The 18617-nt window shown below is 43.5% G+C and overlaps 1 protein-coding gene across 2 annotated transcripts in view; it reads right to left on the reverse strand.

The window, feature by feature from the left end:
• Nucleotides 1-18617, reverse strand: part of kdm5bb (lysine demethylase 5Bb) — a 45090-nt gene that overhangs the window by 5028 nt on the left and 21445 nt on the right. Inside the window, exons 10-26 of one of the 2 annotated variants that reach the window (XM_070447958.1) lie at nt 14087-14206; nt 13813-13971; nt 13452-13633; nt 13077-13239; nt 12845-12964; nt 12550-12744; nt 12018-12199; nt 10528-10652; nt 8748-8898; nt 8435-8549; nt 6794-7149; nt 5393-5531; nt 5081-5260; nt 4810-4959; nt 4171-4620; nt 3951-4035; nt 3555-3763 (exon numbers count right to left, since the gene is read on the reverse strand). In XM_070447958.1, coding sequence (XP_070304059.1) covers nt 3555-3763; nt 3951-4035; nt 4171-4620; nt 4810-4959; nt 5081-5260; nt 5393-5531; nt 6794-7149; nt 8435-8549; nt 8748-8898; nt 10528-10652; nt 12018-12199; nt 12550-12744; nt 12845-12964; nt 13077-13239; nt 13452-13633; nt 13813-13971; nt 14087-14206 — 3081 coding nt within the window. The remainder of the gene's footprint in view (nt 1-3554; nt 3764-3950; nt 4036-4170; nt 4621-4809; nt 4960-5080; nt 5261-5392; nt 5532-6793; nt 7150-8434; nt 8550-8747; nt 8899-10527; nt 10653-12017; nt 12200-12549; nt 12745-12844; nt 12965-13076; nt 13240-13451; nt 13634-13812; nt 13972-14086; nt 14207-18617) is intronic. The other variant, XM_024006344.2, reaches the window with a different exon arrangement.

The raw sequence follows: 18617 nt of genomic DNA on the forward strand, positions 1-18617 counted from the left end.
TCTGGGCAAAGATCTCCTTTGAGACATCAGGGACGGAATCATGGCTCTCTCTGGATATACTGTCCCCGTCCATTCAGCCAACTGGGTTCTCAGTACACAGTGCAGATATGAATAAAGAACTCTCCGGGAAGAAAAAAGGCGGAAGGCAATTGAACTTATTCCAAAGGCTGCCTCAAGACGCCGCCAGCAGAGAAGAGGTATTCGGAGTGGACTTCGAGTCCATCCACCACTTCAGAGTATTTTACTCGCTAATGTTCAGTCCTTGGACAATAAAGTAGACGAGCTTAGGGTGAGGATCTCCTTCCAGAGAGACATCAGGAACTGTAACATACTCTGTTTCACAGAATCATGGCTCTCTCCAGATATACTATCCCCGTCCATACAGCCAGCTGGGTTCTCAGTACATTGCGCAGACAGGAATAAAGAACTCTCTGGGAAGAAGAAAGGCGGTGGTGTATGTTTCATGATTAACTACACATGGTGATTGTGATAACGTACAGGAACTCAAGTCCTTTTGTTCACCCAACCTAGAATATCTTAATCAAATGTCGACCGTATTAACTCCCAAGATAATTCTCTTTGGTTATAGTAAGAGCTGTGTATATTCTCTCAAGTCGATACCAGGACAGCCGTCAAGGAACTACACTGGACTTTCTGCAAACTGGAAACCACATATCCTGAGGCCGCACTTATTGTAGGTGGGGATTTAAAACAAAACGAAATTTGACAAAACACGCTACCGAAATTCCATCAACACATTGCCTGTAGTACTTGTGCTACAAAATCTCTCGACTATCGTTACTCCCCCTTCCGGGATGGCTTCAAGGCCCTCCCTCACTCTCCCTTCGGCAAATCAGATCGACTCTATTTTGCACCTACCTTCCTATACGCAGAAAGTCAAAATAGGAAGTACCCGTGCTAAGATCTATTCAACGCTGGTCTGACCAATCGGAATCGATGGTTCTAGATTGTTTTGATCACGGGGAATGGGATATGTTTAGGGTTGCCTCTGAGAATAACATTGACGTATACACGGACACGGTGACGGAGTTCATCAGGAAGTGTATAGGGGATGTTGTTCCCACTGAGTATTAACACCTACCCAAACCAAAAAACGCAGATAGATGGCAGCATTCGCGCAAAACAGAAAGCATGAACCACCACAACCATGGCAAGGTGACTGGGAATATGCACAAACATAAACAGTATAATTATTCCCTCCGTAAGGCAATCAAACAGGCAAAACGTGGAGTTGCAATTCAACAGCTCAGACCCGAGACGTATGTGGTAGAGTCTACAGACAACCACGGACTACAAAGGGAACACCAGCCACGTCGCAGAGACTGAAGTCTTGCTCCTGGATTAGCTAAACACCGTCGCCCGCTTTAAGAATAACACAGTGCCACTGATGCGGCCTGCTCCCAAGGACTGTGGGCTCTCGTTCTCTGTGGCCGATGTGAGTAAGACATTTTAGAGTGTTAACCCTTGCAAGGCTGCCGGCCCAGACGGCATACCTAGCCGCGTCCTCTGAGCATGCGCAGACCAGCTGGCTGGAGTGTTTACGGACATATTCAATCTCTACTTATCCCAGTCTGCTGTCCCCACTTGCTTCAAGATGTCCACTATGGTTCCTGTACCCAAGAAAAGGTAACTGAAGTAAATTACTATCGCACCATAGCACTCACTTCTGTCATCATGTGCTTTGAGAGGCTAATTAAGGATCATGTCACCTCCATCTTACCTGATACCCTAGACCCACTTCAGTTTGCATACCGCCCCAATAGATCCACAGATGATGCAATCGCCATTGCACTGCACACTGTCCTATCCCATCTGGACAAGAGGAATACCTATGTAAGAAAGTTGTTCATTGACCATAGCTCAGCCTTCAACACCATAGTACCCTCCAACCTCATCATTAAGCTTGGGGCCCTGGGTCTGAACCTGCCCTGTGCAACTGGGTCCTGGACTTCCTGACAGAATGCCCCCAGGTGGTGAAGGTCGGAAACACCTCCACTACGCTGATCCTCAACACAGGGGCCCCACAAAGGTGCGTGCTCAGCCCCTTTCTGTACTCCTTGTTCACCTATGGCTGCGTGGCCACGCACACCTCCAACTCAAGGCCAGCATCCCGGAGTCGCCTCTTCACTGTTGACGTTGAGATTGGTGTTTTGCAGGTACTACTTAATGAAGCTGCCAGTTGAGGACTTGAGGCGTCGGTTTCTCAAACTAGACACTAATGTAGTTGTCCTCTTGCTCAGTTGTGCACCGGGGCCTCTCACTCCTCTTTCTATTCTGGTTAGAGCCAGTTTGCGCTGTTCTGTGACGGAAGTATTACACAGCGTTGTACGAGATCTTCAGTTTCTTGGCAAGAATAGACTGACGAGTTTCAGAAGAAAGTGCTTCGTTTCTGGCCATTTTGAGCCTGTAATCAAACCCACAAATGCTGACGCTCCAGATACTCAACTAGTCTAAAGAAGGCCAGTTTTATTGCTTCTTTAAATCAGAACAACAGTTTTCACCTGTGCTAACATAATTGCAAAAGGTTTTTCTAATGATCAATTAGCCTTTTAAAATGATAAACTTGGATTTGCTAACAATGTGCCATTGGAATACAGGAGTGATGGTTGCTGATAATGGGCCTCTGTACACCTATGTAGATATTCCAACACTGAGTGGACTTCTTATTTACAACATTAACAAGGTCTACACTGTATTTCTGATCAATTTGATGTTATTTTAAATTGACGAAAAAAAAGTGTTTTTCTTTCAAAAACAAGGACATTTCTAAGTGACCCCAAACTTTTGAACGGTAGTGTACACACACACGGTATTATAGTCAATGCCACTCCGACATTGCTCATCCTAATAATTATATATTTCTTAATTCCATTCTTTTACATGTGTGTATTGTTGTGAATTGTTAGATACACATATTTAGCAGAGTTATTGCAGGTGTAGTGAAATGCTTGTGGTCCTGTCTCCAACAGTGGAGTGTATGTGACCAATAACATTGGATTTGATTTTAATGTGGGTATCTTTCATCGTGAACCTTGTTGAGGTATTTCAAGTTCATTGTGCAGTTGTAGCCCTGTACTGAAGAGTACGGTGCTATGCTTTGTAGAACAGGTACAGCGGCACCCCTTTGATCTCTAATTAGTGGGGTCATGTTGCATGGCTCTGTATTGCCTTGTATAGCATTAAGCCATTTTAGCCACATTATTATTACATGCATATTGTTTATAGTATAGTGAACTAGAGATTGTATTATGTATACACTCTACATCTGTCATTCAATATTGCATCTTTATTTCTCTTTACTTGCAGACCACATACACACGTAATGCAAGGTGCCATACCACTAAGTGGTATGTGTGCTGTTCCGTGCCCGTACTGTGAATCTTCAGCGTCATTAAACCACCTAGACTGCACTCCTCCTTCTTGTCATCTGTGCCCTTATCAGCACACGAGAGCGAACATAAAGTAGAACCTAAAGAATATACAGTCCCCCAAGTACTCAGTTACAGTACTTGATAGCTAGCATGCTCACACACACCTTTTTGTGGAGAGCTTCTTACCTGAGAGTTGCACTGCTTGCGTTTGTCACAGTCCGAGGGGTCGTCCTCTTGCTGTGACGTGCGTCCGTGGGTGTGATGCGTTCCCAGCCCGTTCAGTAACACGTGATAGAGCTGTGTGATCTCTGGCAGAGACACCTGCAGCAGGAGCCCTTCCACCATCAGCTCCTCCAGCTCCACACTCAGACCTGCAGCAGCACAGCACACATCAGGATATTGTAAAAGAGAAATGTTCTCAATCACCTAACGTAGCTGGTTCAATAATCAGTAGTCATCAGTAGAGCGCTAATCAATATAATGACGTTATCAAGAAGTCCAGCTAGTGATAAGAATTACAAATGATTCTACAACACTGCTTTATAACACAGAACTGACCCTGCAGAGGAATGCATCGTTGCTCAGTGTAGAACACCATCTGATCATGACTTGTCCTGTTCCACTCTGGAGTCAAACATGGTGGCTGTTGATATATATAAAAAATGTAAATATCAAATCCATTCCTAATCTGGTCATTATCATAACTGTCTCTTAATTCTGAATTATATCACTTTAAAATGGATAGATAACTACATTTCAGAGAAGGGGTGTGACTGACCTTTCCAACCGGAGATGGGGAAGTTCTAAAGCTCTCCTCCAGGTCTGGAAGGCCACAGGAGGCAGAGACCTGTCGCGCACGCTGTTGCCAGCTGACTGTTCTCTCAACCAAATAGTGAAGCGCATCGCCTTCGGGTAGACGCACCTGGATACGCTGCAGCGACGCCAGCAAGGGCAGGACCTTGTCCAGGGGGGGCTTCTCCGAGCGTCGGCAGTCTGGACACAGCCAGGCCTGGGTTGAACGGGAGTCTGAGGGAGCCCTCACACACACGCTGTGGAAGGCGTCCCGGCAGAGCTCACACTGTAACATGGCTCCCATGGGGGGATTCTGACACACACACACCTTCAGGTCCATGCAGTCTGCCGTGGGGAGGAGCTTGGACTCGTTAGCTGCCCGGAGGGAGGAGAGGGCCCACATCTCCCGTAACCGCACTTCCCCGAGAGTTGCCAGCTGGTAAATAAATGTAAAAACATTTCAATTTATAGAATTTGAATGCAAGTTCATGTCCAACATGCATTGAGATACAATACATATCCAGTACTAGAAAGAAGTAGAGAAAGCCAAGGTCCGCACTTTGAACTGAGTTGAAAAATAAAAAATGTATTCAGTTTGAGACATGGCCATTGTAGGTGTACTTACAGCTGAGGTAGTGTCCTTGGTCTCTAAGAGGGCTTTTTCCACATCACTGAGACAGTCTAGCTTCACCATCTTCTTCTTACTGCAGTCTTTAGTTTTTTTCGACTTCCTTTTCGGAGACCCTGCTCCAACCTCAAATCTTGGACACAGAACCTGTGGACAAGAACAAAATTGTGAATTCTGGTGAATGTATTTCTGGGAAATAAACTGCTTTAGATTGTACATCACTCATGGAACATTCATAGGTGGTGCATTACAGCCATTAGACAATTACCTCAAACAGAGTGAAGTGAGAGTTTTTCATGAGGAAAGTTTTAGCTGCAGACTCTTTCCAGGCCTGCAGCTCTGCTACCAGAAACTCCAGATGCTTTAGAGGGTCCAGCTGGACTGGGATGGCTTGTCCTCGTAGAACCATATCAGAGAGCTTGTCAAATAATGGAATGGACTCTCCATCCTATAAAAGTACACAGAATTCAAGTTTTCTATACATAATGGTTCCACCTATACATGTCAACCTGGGAGCAATGTTTCTATAAAAATCATGTATAACAACATCGTGAAAACGTGGTGTTTTATTCTTCCGTACCTGAAATGCCTCTGCTTCCTGAAGCCACTCCCTGGCCCTACTGATGGAGTCCTTCAGCATCATACAGTTGGGGAGGTAAGCAGGTATACCCACCACCTTCTCAGCTGCTTCAGAGAGGACTTCTATAGATGGGGGGGGCCTGGTGGAGAAGAAAACAGTTAGGTCAAAAGACTGGTCAGTCACCAGCACAAGGGGTCCCAGTTATCCGACTGACAGGAAGCATACATATCATATTTATCCATCTGTATGGACTATGGAGAAATGTTCTCAGGTGTGCATCAATCATAAAAATATGAAAGTACTATCATGGAAAAAAAACTTTGACAATTCCTAAGACATTTCACATCCCTTGTTGTTCAATATTTGTTGCTATTCACTCCATCTTTCATAAAGGTAAATTCAAGATCTTTCTGATGTAAGCAGACATCACTGTTGTGATGGTTGTGAACCATGCAACGTTTTCCTCTGACAACTGATGGATTGTTTAGTGTTAGTAGCTTTACATAGGCATCTATACTGACCCCTTGCAACCATGATACACTTTTACACTTTCAAACCATTGGTTACATTTACAGTTACCGTGGTATGGGCTATGCACAATTCTATAATAAAGAAAATGTCCAACATACTGATAAAATCATAAAGAAACAAAAACTATCCATCCGTCCTTGAGATAAAAAGAACAGTACTTCTCACTATACTAAGCTCTAAAATGACAGAACATTTGAATGAACTCTAGCTCTAGAAAGATGCAGACAATTAAAACATTACTGAAAAAGACTGTTAAACCGTGGATATGTGGCGCGCACAGAATAGATGTACATTCCTTGGAGAGCCATGCCATTAAAAAAAAAGCTGTTTGAAAAACGCCGGTGACAGTGATTATTAAAATGCACTGGGTACCAAATGGGATGAAAGCAGAACTAGATATGCATGCTCACTTTTTGTAGATCTTGTTGAATATTCTAGCAGCAGCATTTTGCACTAGCTGGAATTAAAATGAAGCAAAATCAGGGACACTGACATACTGCAGTTCTGCTAATGTACAAATCAGTAATCCAGTATGTTTGTACATTCGTTAAAGAGAAACCTCACTAGCTTTAATATAAGTGCCATAACCACATGGCTAATTTTGGCTAAGAGTGGAGAAAGTTCAAATTCAAGACCCAGAGTTGAATCTCTGAATGAGGAAACAATTATTGTAAATTCAGGTCTAAATGATCCAGAATAACAAAGCCCAGAAGATGACCTTAAACCTATTGTTAAAATCTACTCATCTAAAATTTTGGCCTGTCTTCTTTGACATCGGATTCCTAAAAAAAAAAAAAAACCTGAAATACCTGGTTTACAGATTAAGATTACAGATGTAAACGAGAAATCCTCGGTGTGTGCGGCCTTCACCTGGCCTTGAGGAGGATGCTGGTCTTTTCCTCCCAATGTTCAGACACCGTGAGCAGCTCCTGCAGATGAGCCATGGCCTTCTCCACGGAGGGGTGAGGGGTCAGGCCTACGCCCTGGTCTATCAGCCTCCGCATGGTCTCCAGGGTGAGGGTGGAGGGCTGGGCGCTGGTCTGTTGCACACCCTCCAGCCAACGGGCTTGCTCCAGCCTCTCCCGTAGTATTGGAAGTTCAGGCAGCTCCACATCAAAGTCAAAGCTAACGTCTAGAAGACTCTGGATCACCGCTGTGCCGGTGGCCTCATCCATCAGAACTTTCTCACTGTGCTGCTGGAAGTCTTCGATGCAATTCAAGAGATCCTAAGAAAATAAACGTCATTCATATCATTATGAATACGATTCTACAATGATTGAGGATTCAGATGGGTTTTATTTGTGTTCATGCTTTAACCTTGAGGAATACTTTCTGAATAGGGATGTTAACGGTTAACATTTGATCGGTCATGCACATCGGTCTATAGGTTCATTTGAATAATGTAATGGAATTAAATTGGCGCATGTGTTTTTGTTAGTCGTCATGCATTTTATTTATCACACTCGCACAGCATACAGACCCCAGTATGAGTGGAATATCACCTGTCGAATAGCGCGAGAGCTGCAGCTGCTCCTCAAACAGATAGTTTCTGCTGGAGTGAAAAGCCCAGTCATTGTGCAACAATTCTAAAACGCAATCACGTGTTAAAAACAGAGTTTTGATGGCCACGATTAAAAAGAGGGTCCCAGCTTTCTATTGATACTATTTTTCTTCCTCAACTCGTAATTGAAGCGCGCTTCCCATTCACCATTCAAGTGCATAGGATTAGGCAACGGTAGGCAGGCTATTAGTGCATCACCCACCACTTCGCAATCCGAGCTGGAGGCTGTATGCAATTTGGTAAAATATACTTCATTTATTGAAACCTGAATGTTTTACTTCCTATTATGAGGCATGTCTTACCTTGCTTCAAAGTAGCCTAGCCAAAATCCGACCATAGAAACGTGGAATGTATTTTATGAAGACTTCCGCATATGCCACTGAAATCAGCATTTCTCTCCTGTTCTATTGTCCATGTCAACTTTCTTTCGTTGTCCAGAAGCCAAAGGCACCATCCCAGTCATATTAGCATCCTATCCTAGTTGTTGCTATTAGATTCCCCCTCTTTCCATGTTTCTAACAGAGATGTTCATCTCTGTCACATATGGAACCGCTCACATCAGGTGTGCTGATTAGAACTGTGTTTTACATTCTGATGAAAGTTTTAAAAGTGTGTTTTGTTAGCTGCTTCATTACAATAGTTGAATGTTAAATAATATAGCCTTTTGGCTGTGAGCCAAATGTCTGTTCCTTATATGCATGCATAACATTTTCTGTGTCATGTCATTTTACTGTTTGGATTTATTTTTACAGTTTGTTAACCGGTTAAGGAGAGCCGGTTAAAATCGGCAGGAAAATGTACATTCCATCTCTGACCAATCGCGTTAAAAACAGTTCCGCAGTCATCTTAGTTAGGTCTAATCAATTCCAATGACATTTTCTAACGGCTGCAATATCATGGCATTTAGACATCGAACTTCCTCATTGCATGGCATGTAGTATCTATTGGACCTTTAATTTGGGGGCTTGAGGAAGGCTGCAAGGGATGTTGTAAAGCTGCCTGACAAATGACCTCAGCTCCTGCACGGTCAGCTGGCTCTGGGTCTTCCCCCCACCACACCGATACCTGAGAGAGAATTATCACAACAATTGAATCAAACTGCATCATGCAAACCCTTGAATCAAACTGGTAATGAAATTTAAATAAACGGTTGGTTGAGGAATTGAATATTCAAGACATAGTTGATCATGTGTGGGCAGGGGAGGGAAATGATCCAGTGATGATACTCCTGTTACATCTGACTGCGGACTGTGTTAGTGGTACCTAGTCTGCCTTTTGCCGTTGAGTAGCTGCTGGGCCACTGAGAAGCACTTCTCTGCATCCTGTGTGACTAAACGGAGCTGACGCAAGAGGTCATTGTCAGGGAACATCTTGGACTCTGATTCGTTAATGAGGGAGCGGAAGGCTGACAAGCCTGAGGAGAGAAGGTCAACATTTCAACCAATAGGTTATGAGAGGCCTGATTCACAACTATACGGAACAAAAATATAAACATAACATGTAAAGTGTTGGTCCAATGTTTCATGAGCTGAAATATAAGATCCCAGAAATGTTCCATCCACATAAAAAGCTTCTCTCAAATGTTGTGCACAAATTTGTTTACATCCCTGTTAGTGAGCATTTCTCCTCTGCCAAGACAATCCATCCACCTGACAGGTGTGGCATGTCAATAAGATGATTAAACAGCATGATCATTAACAGATGCACCTTGTGCAGGGACAATAAAATGTCACTAAAATGTGCAGTTGTCACACAACAGATGTCTCAATTTGAGGGAGCATGCAATTGGCATGCTGGCTGCAAGAATGTCCACCAGAGATGTTGCCAGAGAATTGAATGTTCATTTCTCTACTATAAGGCGCCTCCAACGTCATTTCAGAGAATTTGGCAGTGGGTTTGCAGAACCGAATAATTTCTGCACAAACTCATCTGCATGCTCGTCGTCCTCACCAGGGTCTTGACCTGACTGCAGTTCGGCATCGTAAACGACGTCAGTGGGCAAATACTAACTTTCGATGGCCACTGGTACACTGGAGAAGTGTGCTCGTCACGGTTGAATCCCGGTTTCAACTGTACCGGGCAGATAGCAGAGGTGTGGGACAAACGGTTTGCTGATGTCAACGTGGTGAACAGAGTGCCCCATGGTGGCCTGTGGGGTTAGGGTATGGGCAGACATAAGCTACGGACAACGAATACATTTGCATTTTATCGATGGCAATTTGAATGCACACAGATAACGTGATGAGATCCTGAGGCCCATTGTTGTGCCATTCATCCGCCGCCATCACCTCTGTATCACATCCAGCTGTCATTGGGAGTCCCATAGGGCGGCGCACAATTGGCCCAGCGTCGTCCGGGTTTGGGCGGGGTAGGCCGTCATTGTAAATAAGAATTTGTTCAATTTAAATAAAGGTTAAATAAAACATTTAAATGGTTCAGCATGATAATGCGTGGCTCCATGTCGCAAGGATCTGTACACAATTCCTGGAAGCTGAAAATGTCTCAGTTCTTCCATGGCCTGTATACTCACCAGACATGTCACCCATTGAACATGTTTGAGATGCTCTGGATGTACGTGTACGACAACGTGTTCTAGTTCCCACCAATATCCAGCAACTTCGCACAGCTATTGAAGAAGAGTGGGACAACATTCCACAGGCCACAATCAAATCTTTTCAAAGGAGGTGAGTCGCGCTGCATGAGGCAAATGGTGGTCACACCAGATACTGACTAGTCTTCTGCTACACGCCCCTACCTTGTTTTGTAAATTATCTGCGACCAACCGATGCATATCCGTATTCCCAGTCATGTGAAATCCATAGATTAGGGCATAATGAATTAATGTCAATTGATTGATTTCCTTATATGAACTGTAACTCAGTAAAATCTTTGAAATTGTTGCACGTTCCGTTTATATTTTTGTTCAGTGTGAATACAGTTCAACTCTAAGGGGCGGTTTTCCAAACCCAGATTAAGGTTAATTTCTGGATTTCAAAGTACTTTTAATGGAGAGAAGAATATAGGCAAGCTGAATTTGTCTCACTTTTTTTCTTGTCCAACTTAGCCTCCAGAGTCTCCGTCACGCGGGATGCCCACTCGTCGTAGGACTCAGATCGCTGCTTCACCACGTCCATCATGGGGTACAGATCATCCAGTGTAAATCTATAACTGAAAGTGGAAAAGGGAATAATATCAGTAGAGGTCAAAGCCAGAGCAGATGAGCCATCTGAGGACACCAGGACTACAGAAATGTAATTTAAAGAGCCGATGTGCCTCCTTATTCTACATGTCAAAGAGGCATGTTTGTTCTACACAACTTGCACTACATGAACAAACGTATGTGAACACCTGTTCGTCGAACATCTCATTTGCATTAATATGGAGTTGGTCCCCCCATTTCCTGCTATAAACAGCCTCCACTGTTCTGGGAAGGCTTTCCACTAGATGTTGGAACATTGCTGCGGGGACTTGCTTCCATTCAGCCACAAGAGCATTAGTGAGGTAAGGCGATTAGACTCGTAGTCAACATACCAATTCATCCCAAAGGTGTTCGATGCCGTTGAGGTCAGGACTCTGTGCAGGCCAGTCAAGTTCTTCCACACCGATCTGGACAAACCATTTCTGTATGGACCTCGCTTTGTGCACAGGGGCATTGTCATGCTAAAACAGGAAAGGGCCTTCCCCAAACTGTTACCACAAAGTTGGAAGCACAAAATCTTCTAGAATGTCATTGTATGGTGTAGCGTTAAGATTTCCCTTCACTGGAACTAAGTGGCCTAGCCTGAACCATGAAAAACAGCCCCAGACCATTATCTCTCCAGCAAAAATTACAGTTGGCACTATGCATTCGGGACAGGTAGTGTTCTCCTGGCATCCGCCAAACCCAGATTCGTCCGTCGGACTGCCAGGTGTTGAAGTGTGATTCATCACTTCAGAGAACGCGTTTCCACTGCTCCAGAGTCCAATGGCGGCGGAGCTTTACACCACTCCAGCCAACACTTGCAATTGCTTGTGTGCGGCAGCTCTGCCATGGAAACCCATTTCATGGAGCTCCCGATGAACAGTTATTGTGCTGACTTTGCTTCCAGAGGCAGTTTGGAACTCTGTAGTGAGTGTTGCAACCGAGGACAGATGATTTCTATGTGCTTCAGCACTCTGCAGACAAACTGACTTGTTGGAAAGGTGGCATCCTATGATGGTGCCATGTTAAAAGTCAGTCTTCATTCAGTAAGGCCATTCTACTGCCAATGTTTGTCTATGGAGATTGCATGTCGGTGTGCTCGATTTTATACACCTGTTAGCAACGGGTGTAGCTGAAATAGCTGAATCCACTAATTTGAAGGGGTGTCCACATATTTTTATTTATATAGATTATTTCTATTTGAACGTTCGACAACATTGTGCCCTGTTGAATGCACCCCGGGACTCACTTCAGTGTGGAAAAGGGGAAAAAATCTGTGGAGATTAAAGCCAAACTGGTGTGCTGTGAATAGACTAGATGCGTCAGAGGACAGGACATGAGACATGACTCACTTCAGTGTGTAGTTGGTGAGGGGGCAGGAGCAGAGGTCCTGGATGTGGTGGAGACAGACCAGCTGGCCGGGGCTGCAGGGGCAGGTGATGGCAGACAGGAAACAGGTGGTCCTACATTTGGCACACTGCCGCTCATCATCCTGCAGGAGATCGTATTCCGCCTGCTCACAATGCAACACCCCCTTGGGGAGAAAGACACAGACACAATCATGTTATAAACGAAGACCCGAGAGACGGGGAACCAGACAGCTGTTCTCCTTAATTGGAGTGAACAATATCTCATTAGTGTTTGATAAGTCTCTAAAAATGCATACATCAAAATGATCTGTTTAGGTCTCGTTGCTCTGCCTATCAAAATAATATATTGTGATATATTTCTGTATTTTTCAGGTCATAATATAAAGCAACGATATAATATTACTCTAAGAATCGCTTATTTTTTAGAAGAAAAAAAATAGTTTGATTAATTGATTTGAAAAGTGAAAAAGAAATGTATTTTCACATATATCTGTCTGTTGTAGGGGCACTTTACCATCTTGCGGACTTTATCTCGTAGGTCCTGTTCCTCTCTGATCATATCTTTCATATCCTTCTGGACAGCCGACGCCAGGACCACATCCAGACTGTTGGCCTTGGAGGCCATCTTGCAGATCATCTCGTCGTGGGAGAAAACACAGTACCGATGCAGCAGTCTGTAGTGGTCAACGCATTGGCGGCCTAATGCCATCTGAGATTAACGAAAGAGAGACTATATTAGTAAACAGTCGACTTCACATAAACTAACCCCTGCAATATAATATCAATGAGGAAGCCAATGAGTATCTTACCCAGTCCACAGTGCAGAAGTTGACAGCCTCAGCGAAGTTAAAACCTTGGTTGAAACCACTGTGATAGGCTCTGGGGAAAGTGATGACAAACTCACCAGCACACTGATTGGTTCTGTAAATCTGGGGACACATAAAATATCGATTTCAGATTGATTTCTCTGTTACTGAAATGATATAGTATTCTACGGAAATACATGGGTGTAAGTCTAGTTACATTGAGAGAGACACTTACCGGAACCCCGTAGGACATGAGGGTGTTGGGGTTCATGATGGTGACCAGCTGGTGGAGGAGATCTGGCTGAATCTGAAACAGCTCTGGAGCTAATTTCTTCATCACAGCCTCCAGCTGTTCCGCAGCGAAGCCAGGTGCTCCATACCATGTCTTCGGCTCCCCCCTTTCAAAAACAAACAGAGCTTGAGTCGGGAACATCATGCAAATAAGGTATCCAAGGTGATATTAATAGCTTGAAAATATTGTCCTGACTCCATACAGAAAATGTGGAAAAATCTAAATCACTGAACAGCAAAATGGCACTTTGTACCATGTTACTAATTACTTAATTTCAACATCCCTAAATAATAAAGAGTGGTTGGTCAACATCAGTACCAGTGCAGGTAGTTGATGGAGTAGCTCCAGTGGTCCTCGATGTGCCAGCAGAAGGAGGAGAAGCACATGCCAACATAGAGCCACGGTAGAGTCATCCCACAGATGTCTGCTGTGACATGAGTCAACACTGACGGGTCCATCATCGCCATGTTGTTCAGGTTCCAGCCACACTTCAGGTACTTCTGTAAGAGATCATGAGAAAGAGTTTGGACATTTTTTTAATCTATTTTTATTCCGATTCAAAATAGTACATTGGCAAGACATTAAAATTGAAAGAAATGTTTTGCCATTATATCGTGAGTCTACTGTATTATATACTGAATTGGTTTGGTTACCCATTAATTTGAATACAGCTGCCTACCTCATCCTTTTCTGAAACCTTAAATCTTCCATTCTTGATAGGGAATCCGCTCCCAAACTCCTTAGAGGCTATATCTGCTCCGTACTCCACTGTGACGTCCTCTTCGATGGTGCTCACCAAGCGCCAGAACTCTTTTTCCACCAACTCTGTGGGAACCATCTGAAACAAACAAACAATACAAATTTAAAAAATGCAATTTCATGACAGTTGTGAATCAATTACAACAGGTCAAAATTGTAAGACCTTCCTTAAAGATTAGACACATTCTACTTACATGAACTGGCATGTTGAAGTAATCAGATTTGAAGGAGTCTGCCATTTCTCCAAAAGCCCGCAAAGAGTAGTCCCTGTATGCCTGCTCAAAGCCAAATGCCTCCTGAGGTTTGCTGCACTCCTGTTCAAAAGAAGAAGAAAAAAAGTGTGTGCAGGTTTCTGTTCCAGCCCAGCCCTGACATTCTGCTTATTATTTGTATTAGACACTTTTCATATTACTATTCAATCATCTGTTGTGTTGGAGTAAGATGAATGTCTAAACCCACTAACCATTTACTTAGGCGTTCTTTGTACGATATGAAATAAAGTGTTGATTAAAGTATATGTAACAGTATAACTTTAGACCGTCCCCTCGCCCCGACACGGGCGCGAACCTGGGACCTTCTGCACACATCAACAACGGTCGCCCACGAAGCATCGTTAGCCATCGCTCCACAAAGGGCGCGGCCCTTGCAGAGCAAGGGGAACCACTACTTCTAGGTTTCAGAGCAAGTGACGTAACCGACTGAAAGGCTGCTAGCTCGCACCACCGCTAACTAGCTAGCCATTTCACATCCGTTACATATAGTGTATTTTTGGGTCATTAAACATTCCGTTTGTCGGTTTTATTTCGTTGTCACTCTCTCACTTTGTCTGATGATATTGCACAGATTTGCAGCTGATGTCCTTGATCACTGGCGTGGGTGTAACAATCCCTGTATGGCTGACATAGGACGCAACCCCTGTCCATAACAGCACTTCATACCCACAAAGCAACATCCATTATCCTACCAAAATCATGATCTTGTTTGGGCTAGAACAGTGGTTCCCAATCTTTTTTGGTTACTGTACCACCAACTATATTTTGCTCTGCCCGGAGTACCCCTGAAGTACTACCTCATGTAAATTTTACCAGTAAGCCTATGGTCTCAGGAGTCTTCTCATGTACCCCCTGTGGATAGGCCAAGTACCCCCCCAGGAATCCTATTAACCCTGGTTGGGAAATACTGGGTTAGAATAACAGTACTTTAGGTCTCAGAGCAGGTGACATCACCACACTATGCCTACTAGGACTTTGTCTCACTTTGTCTTTCCTTGATTACTCCTATCTCCTCACCTGTATTGTATTACAATTGTATTGGAGGTGAAGGTACCTTCTACTCCAATGGGTTTTGAGCAGGAGGCGATGAGAGGAATCGAGGAAGGATGAATTGAGAAAGAGCCTAGCACTCACTTATTAACTAGCTCACATGTGCTACACACTCACCCCTCAGCTGCTTCACTCACTGACCACCTCCTCCTCCGCATCAACCTCAGCAGCCAGCAGAGCAGACTGTGTGAACTGAGTCAACCCACAGAATACATTTTGGGGGTATTTAATTCTGCTACATTGGCCCAGATCACACAGTTGGCGTTATACTGTCAGTGGTGTAGGAGGAGGTGAAAAGGGTGTGACTGTAGCAGAGGTGAGCTGAAGGTGAGTTCGAGCAGCAACTGTGATGTGATCCCCCTGAGACTCGAAGAGGTGTCTCCTGTCTATCATAAATGTATCTATATTTTAATACCATAAGCATCTCAGCTGCGGGAGGATCTCCTCCTGCAATTATGGGCCAATTTGCTCCATTCTGCTACACTCACTGTCCTCCTCCTCCAGTGGTTGGCATACTAGCTTCAAGTATAATTTAATTTGGGTTTACGTCCCAGCACCGGGCAGCCATATGAGGATGAAACTCATACATTACATGGCTACTTTGCAGCTCATATAAAAGTGACCCTTCAGGGTATTTCTCTTACCTCCACTATCCATGCTCTACCCTTTTGGTTACAGCAGATGTGAGATTATTTATTGCATGCATGCCCAATGCAGACATATGATGGGATTAGTATTGGCCTCATGGGTATGTCTAATGTACTTGTACATGTGACTTGTCATTTCTATACTGAAACAGGATAAGCAAACCCTCACACATTGTTTACATTTTGTTGAGACGCTTTCTCCATTTTAAATGATACTATTAGAAAAGCACTCACATCTGAGAATTTGTATGTGGGCATAATTTGCTAATAATTTACTCATACTGGCAAGATCAGTGTGTGGGTTTTTCTTTTCATTAGACAATTAATGAGTCTAACCATGCTGAAGGTTACCAGATTTGATTTATACTGCTACTGTATATGCCGTCATGAAATGGATTAGTGCGAGCCCTACCCTTGTAATGAAGGTTCCTAGGCTGTCATCGAAAATAAGAAGGATAACATACACAGGAGAGATATTATTCGCAAATATCACTATCATGTGGGTGTGCAGAAAGTTATATTTTAAGATTCATTTGGTTTAATTAAAATACATCTTGCTTGAAATAAAGTTGCAATGTGTGTGCTTCATGGGGCGACAGGTAGCCTAGTGGTTAGAGCGTTGGACTAGTAACCGAAAGGTTCCAAGATCGAATCCCCGAGCTGACAAGGTAAAAATCTGTCGTCCTGCCCCTGAACAAGGCAGTTAACCCACTGTTCCTAGGCTGTCATCGAAAATAAGAATTTGTTCTTAACTGACTTGCCTAGTTAAATAAAAGGTAAAATAAAACATCAAAAATGTAATACAGGATGGTGTAATTAATATGCAGTTCAACATTATCGCCACAAGATGTCAGCGCTAGCATTTGTATTATAGTTTTACTACGCGTAAAACAACTAGCAAGGTCGCGTAACGTGAAGTGCCATGCCTAGCACAAACTAGCGGTTCAATAAAATTACAGTACGTTTCTTAATTGAAACTAAGTGGGCAATACACCTGGGTAAAATATAGTTGCGTTTGGAGACGAAGCAAACGAAGAGCTAGGAGAGACAGATTAGTGAGGGGGAAAGAGGCTGATAGTGGGGTAATTGCTGCTAGTTAACTTCTGATGTAAACAACGTGGCCGTCAATCATTGGACTCGTATGCTAGCTACATTTAGTTTAGTTATATAGTTGGCTGTTGTGAGAGAAATTCATATATCTAGCTGGTTAACAAGGTACGTTGATCTTTCTCTACCTTCACATCACACTAGTTCTGTAGTTATTTGCTGTGCTAGCCAAATGTAGCCAACACCACCAGAGCAAACGGATAATAAACGGGAACTAAACGTCTGATTTTGTTTACTGGATCTGGTAGCAACAAGTCAATGTGTTTGTTCCGTTTTTTGGTAGGATCAAGAAAAACGATCTTGTCATTTTGTACAATTATGGCATGCTGCAGCGCCGGGTGTTTATTGGGGAACCACTTGGTTGCGTGTGCATATAGAATGTGTTATCGACAGTTGAAAAGGTCTATAGCTAACACATATAGGGAACACTAACAACTTTGGTACTCTGTATAAGTAACAGCTCTGAACACATTCATATTATACACTCACAGGAGCCAGTACAGACTCTGAACTGTGAATGTGGTTATTTATTTGATCTTCTATACATTTTTTAGGGGTTAGATCAGCTTTATTATTGCAGATAGATGGTGGCTTCCATCAATGTAATTGTCTGCATAATTTCCAATCCCCCCCATATATGTTTTTTGTAAATATAGAAAATATATACAGTACATTCCGAAAGTTTGTCCCCCCCTCAATCTACACACAATACCACATCATAACAAAACCTGTTTTTGCTTTGAAATTTGTGCACATTTCAAAAAAAAAAAATGAAATATTACATTTACGTAAGTATTCAGACCCTTTACTCAGTACTTTGTTGAAGCACCTTTGGCAGCGATTACAGCCTTGAGTCTTCTTGAGTATGATGCTACAAGCTTGACACACCTGTATTTGGAGAGTTTCTCCCATTCTCCTCTGTAGATCCTCTCAAGCTCTGTCAGGTTGGATGGGAGCGTCGCTTCACAGCTATTTTCAGGTCTCTCCAGAGATGTTCGATCGGGTTCAAGTCCGGGCTCTGGCTGGGCCACTCAAGGACATTCGAAGACTTGTCGTGAAGCCACTCCTGGGTTGTCTTGGCTGTGTGCTTAGAGTCATTGTACTGTTGGAAGGTGAACCTTAGCCCCAGTCTGAGGTCCTGAGCGCTCTGGAGCAGGTTTTCATCGAGGATCTCTACTTTTCTCCATTCATCTTTCCCTCGATCCTGACTAGTCTCCCAGTCCCTGCCGCTGAAAAACATCCCCACAGCATGATGCTGCCAGGTTTCCTCCAGACGTGATGCTTGGCATTCAGGCCAAAGAGTTCCATCTTGGTTTAATCAGTCCAGAGAATCTTGTTTCTCATCTACAAGGCTATGCTAGGTAAAGTGCCGCCTTATCTCAGTTCACTGGTCACGATGGCTACACCCACCCGCAGCACGCGAGAACCATATTACTTAATGCAGACAGATTGAGCTCGGTGCATACTGTTTCTTTAGTCATCTTTTGATGTCTTTACCTACTGTATTTATTTATTTTGCTCCTTTGCACCCCATTATTTCTGTCTCTCCTTTGCGCTTTCTTCCACTGCAAACCAACCATTCCAGTGTTTTTAGTTTTTATTTTACTTGCTGTGTTGTATTTACTTCGCCACCATGGCCTTTTAAAAAT

This window comes from Salvelinus sp. IW2-2015, linkage group LG17 (genome assembly GCF_002910315.2).
Source record: "Salvelinus sp. IW2-2015 linkage group LG17, ASM291031v2, whole genome shotgun sequence".
In the NCBI taxonomy this organism is placed as follows: Eukaryota; Metazoa; Chordata; class Actinopteri; order Salmoniformes; family Salmonidae; genus Salvelinus; species Salvelinus sp. IW2-2015.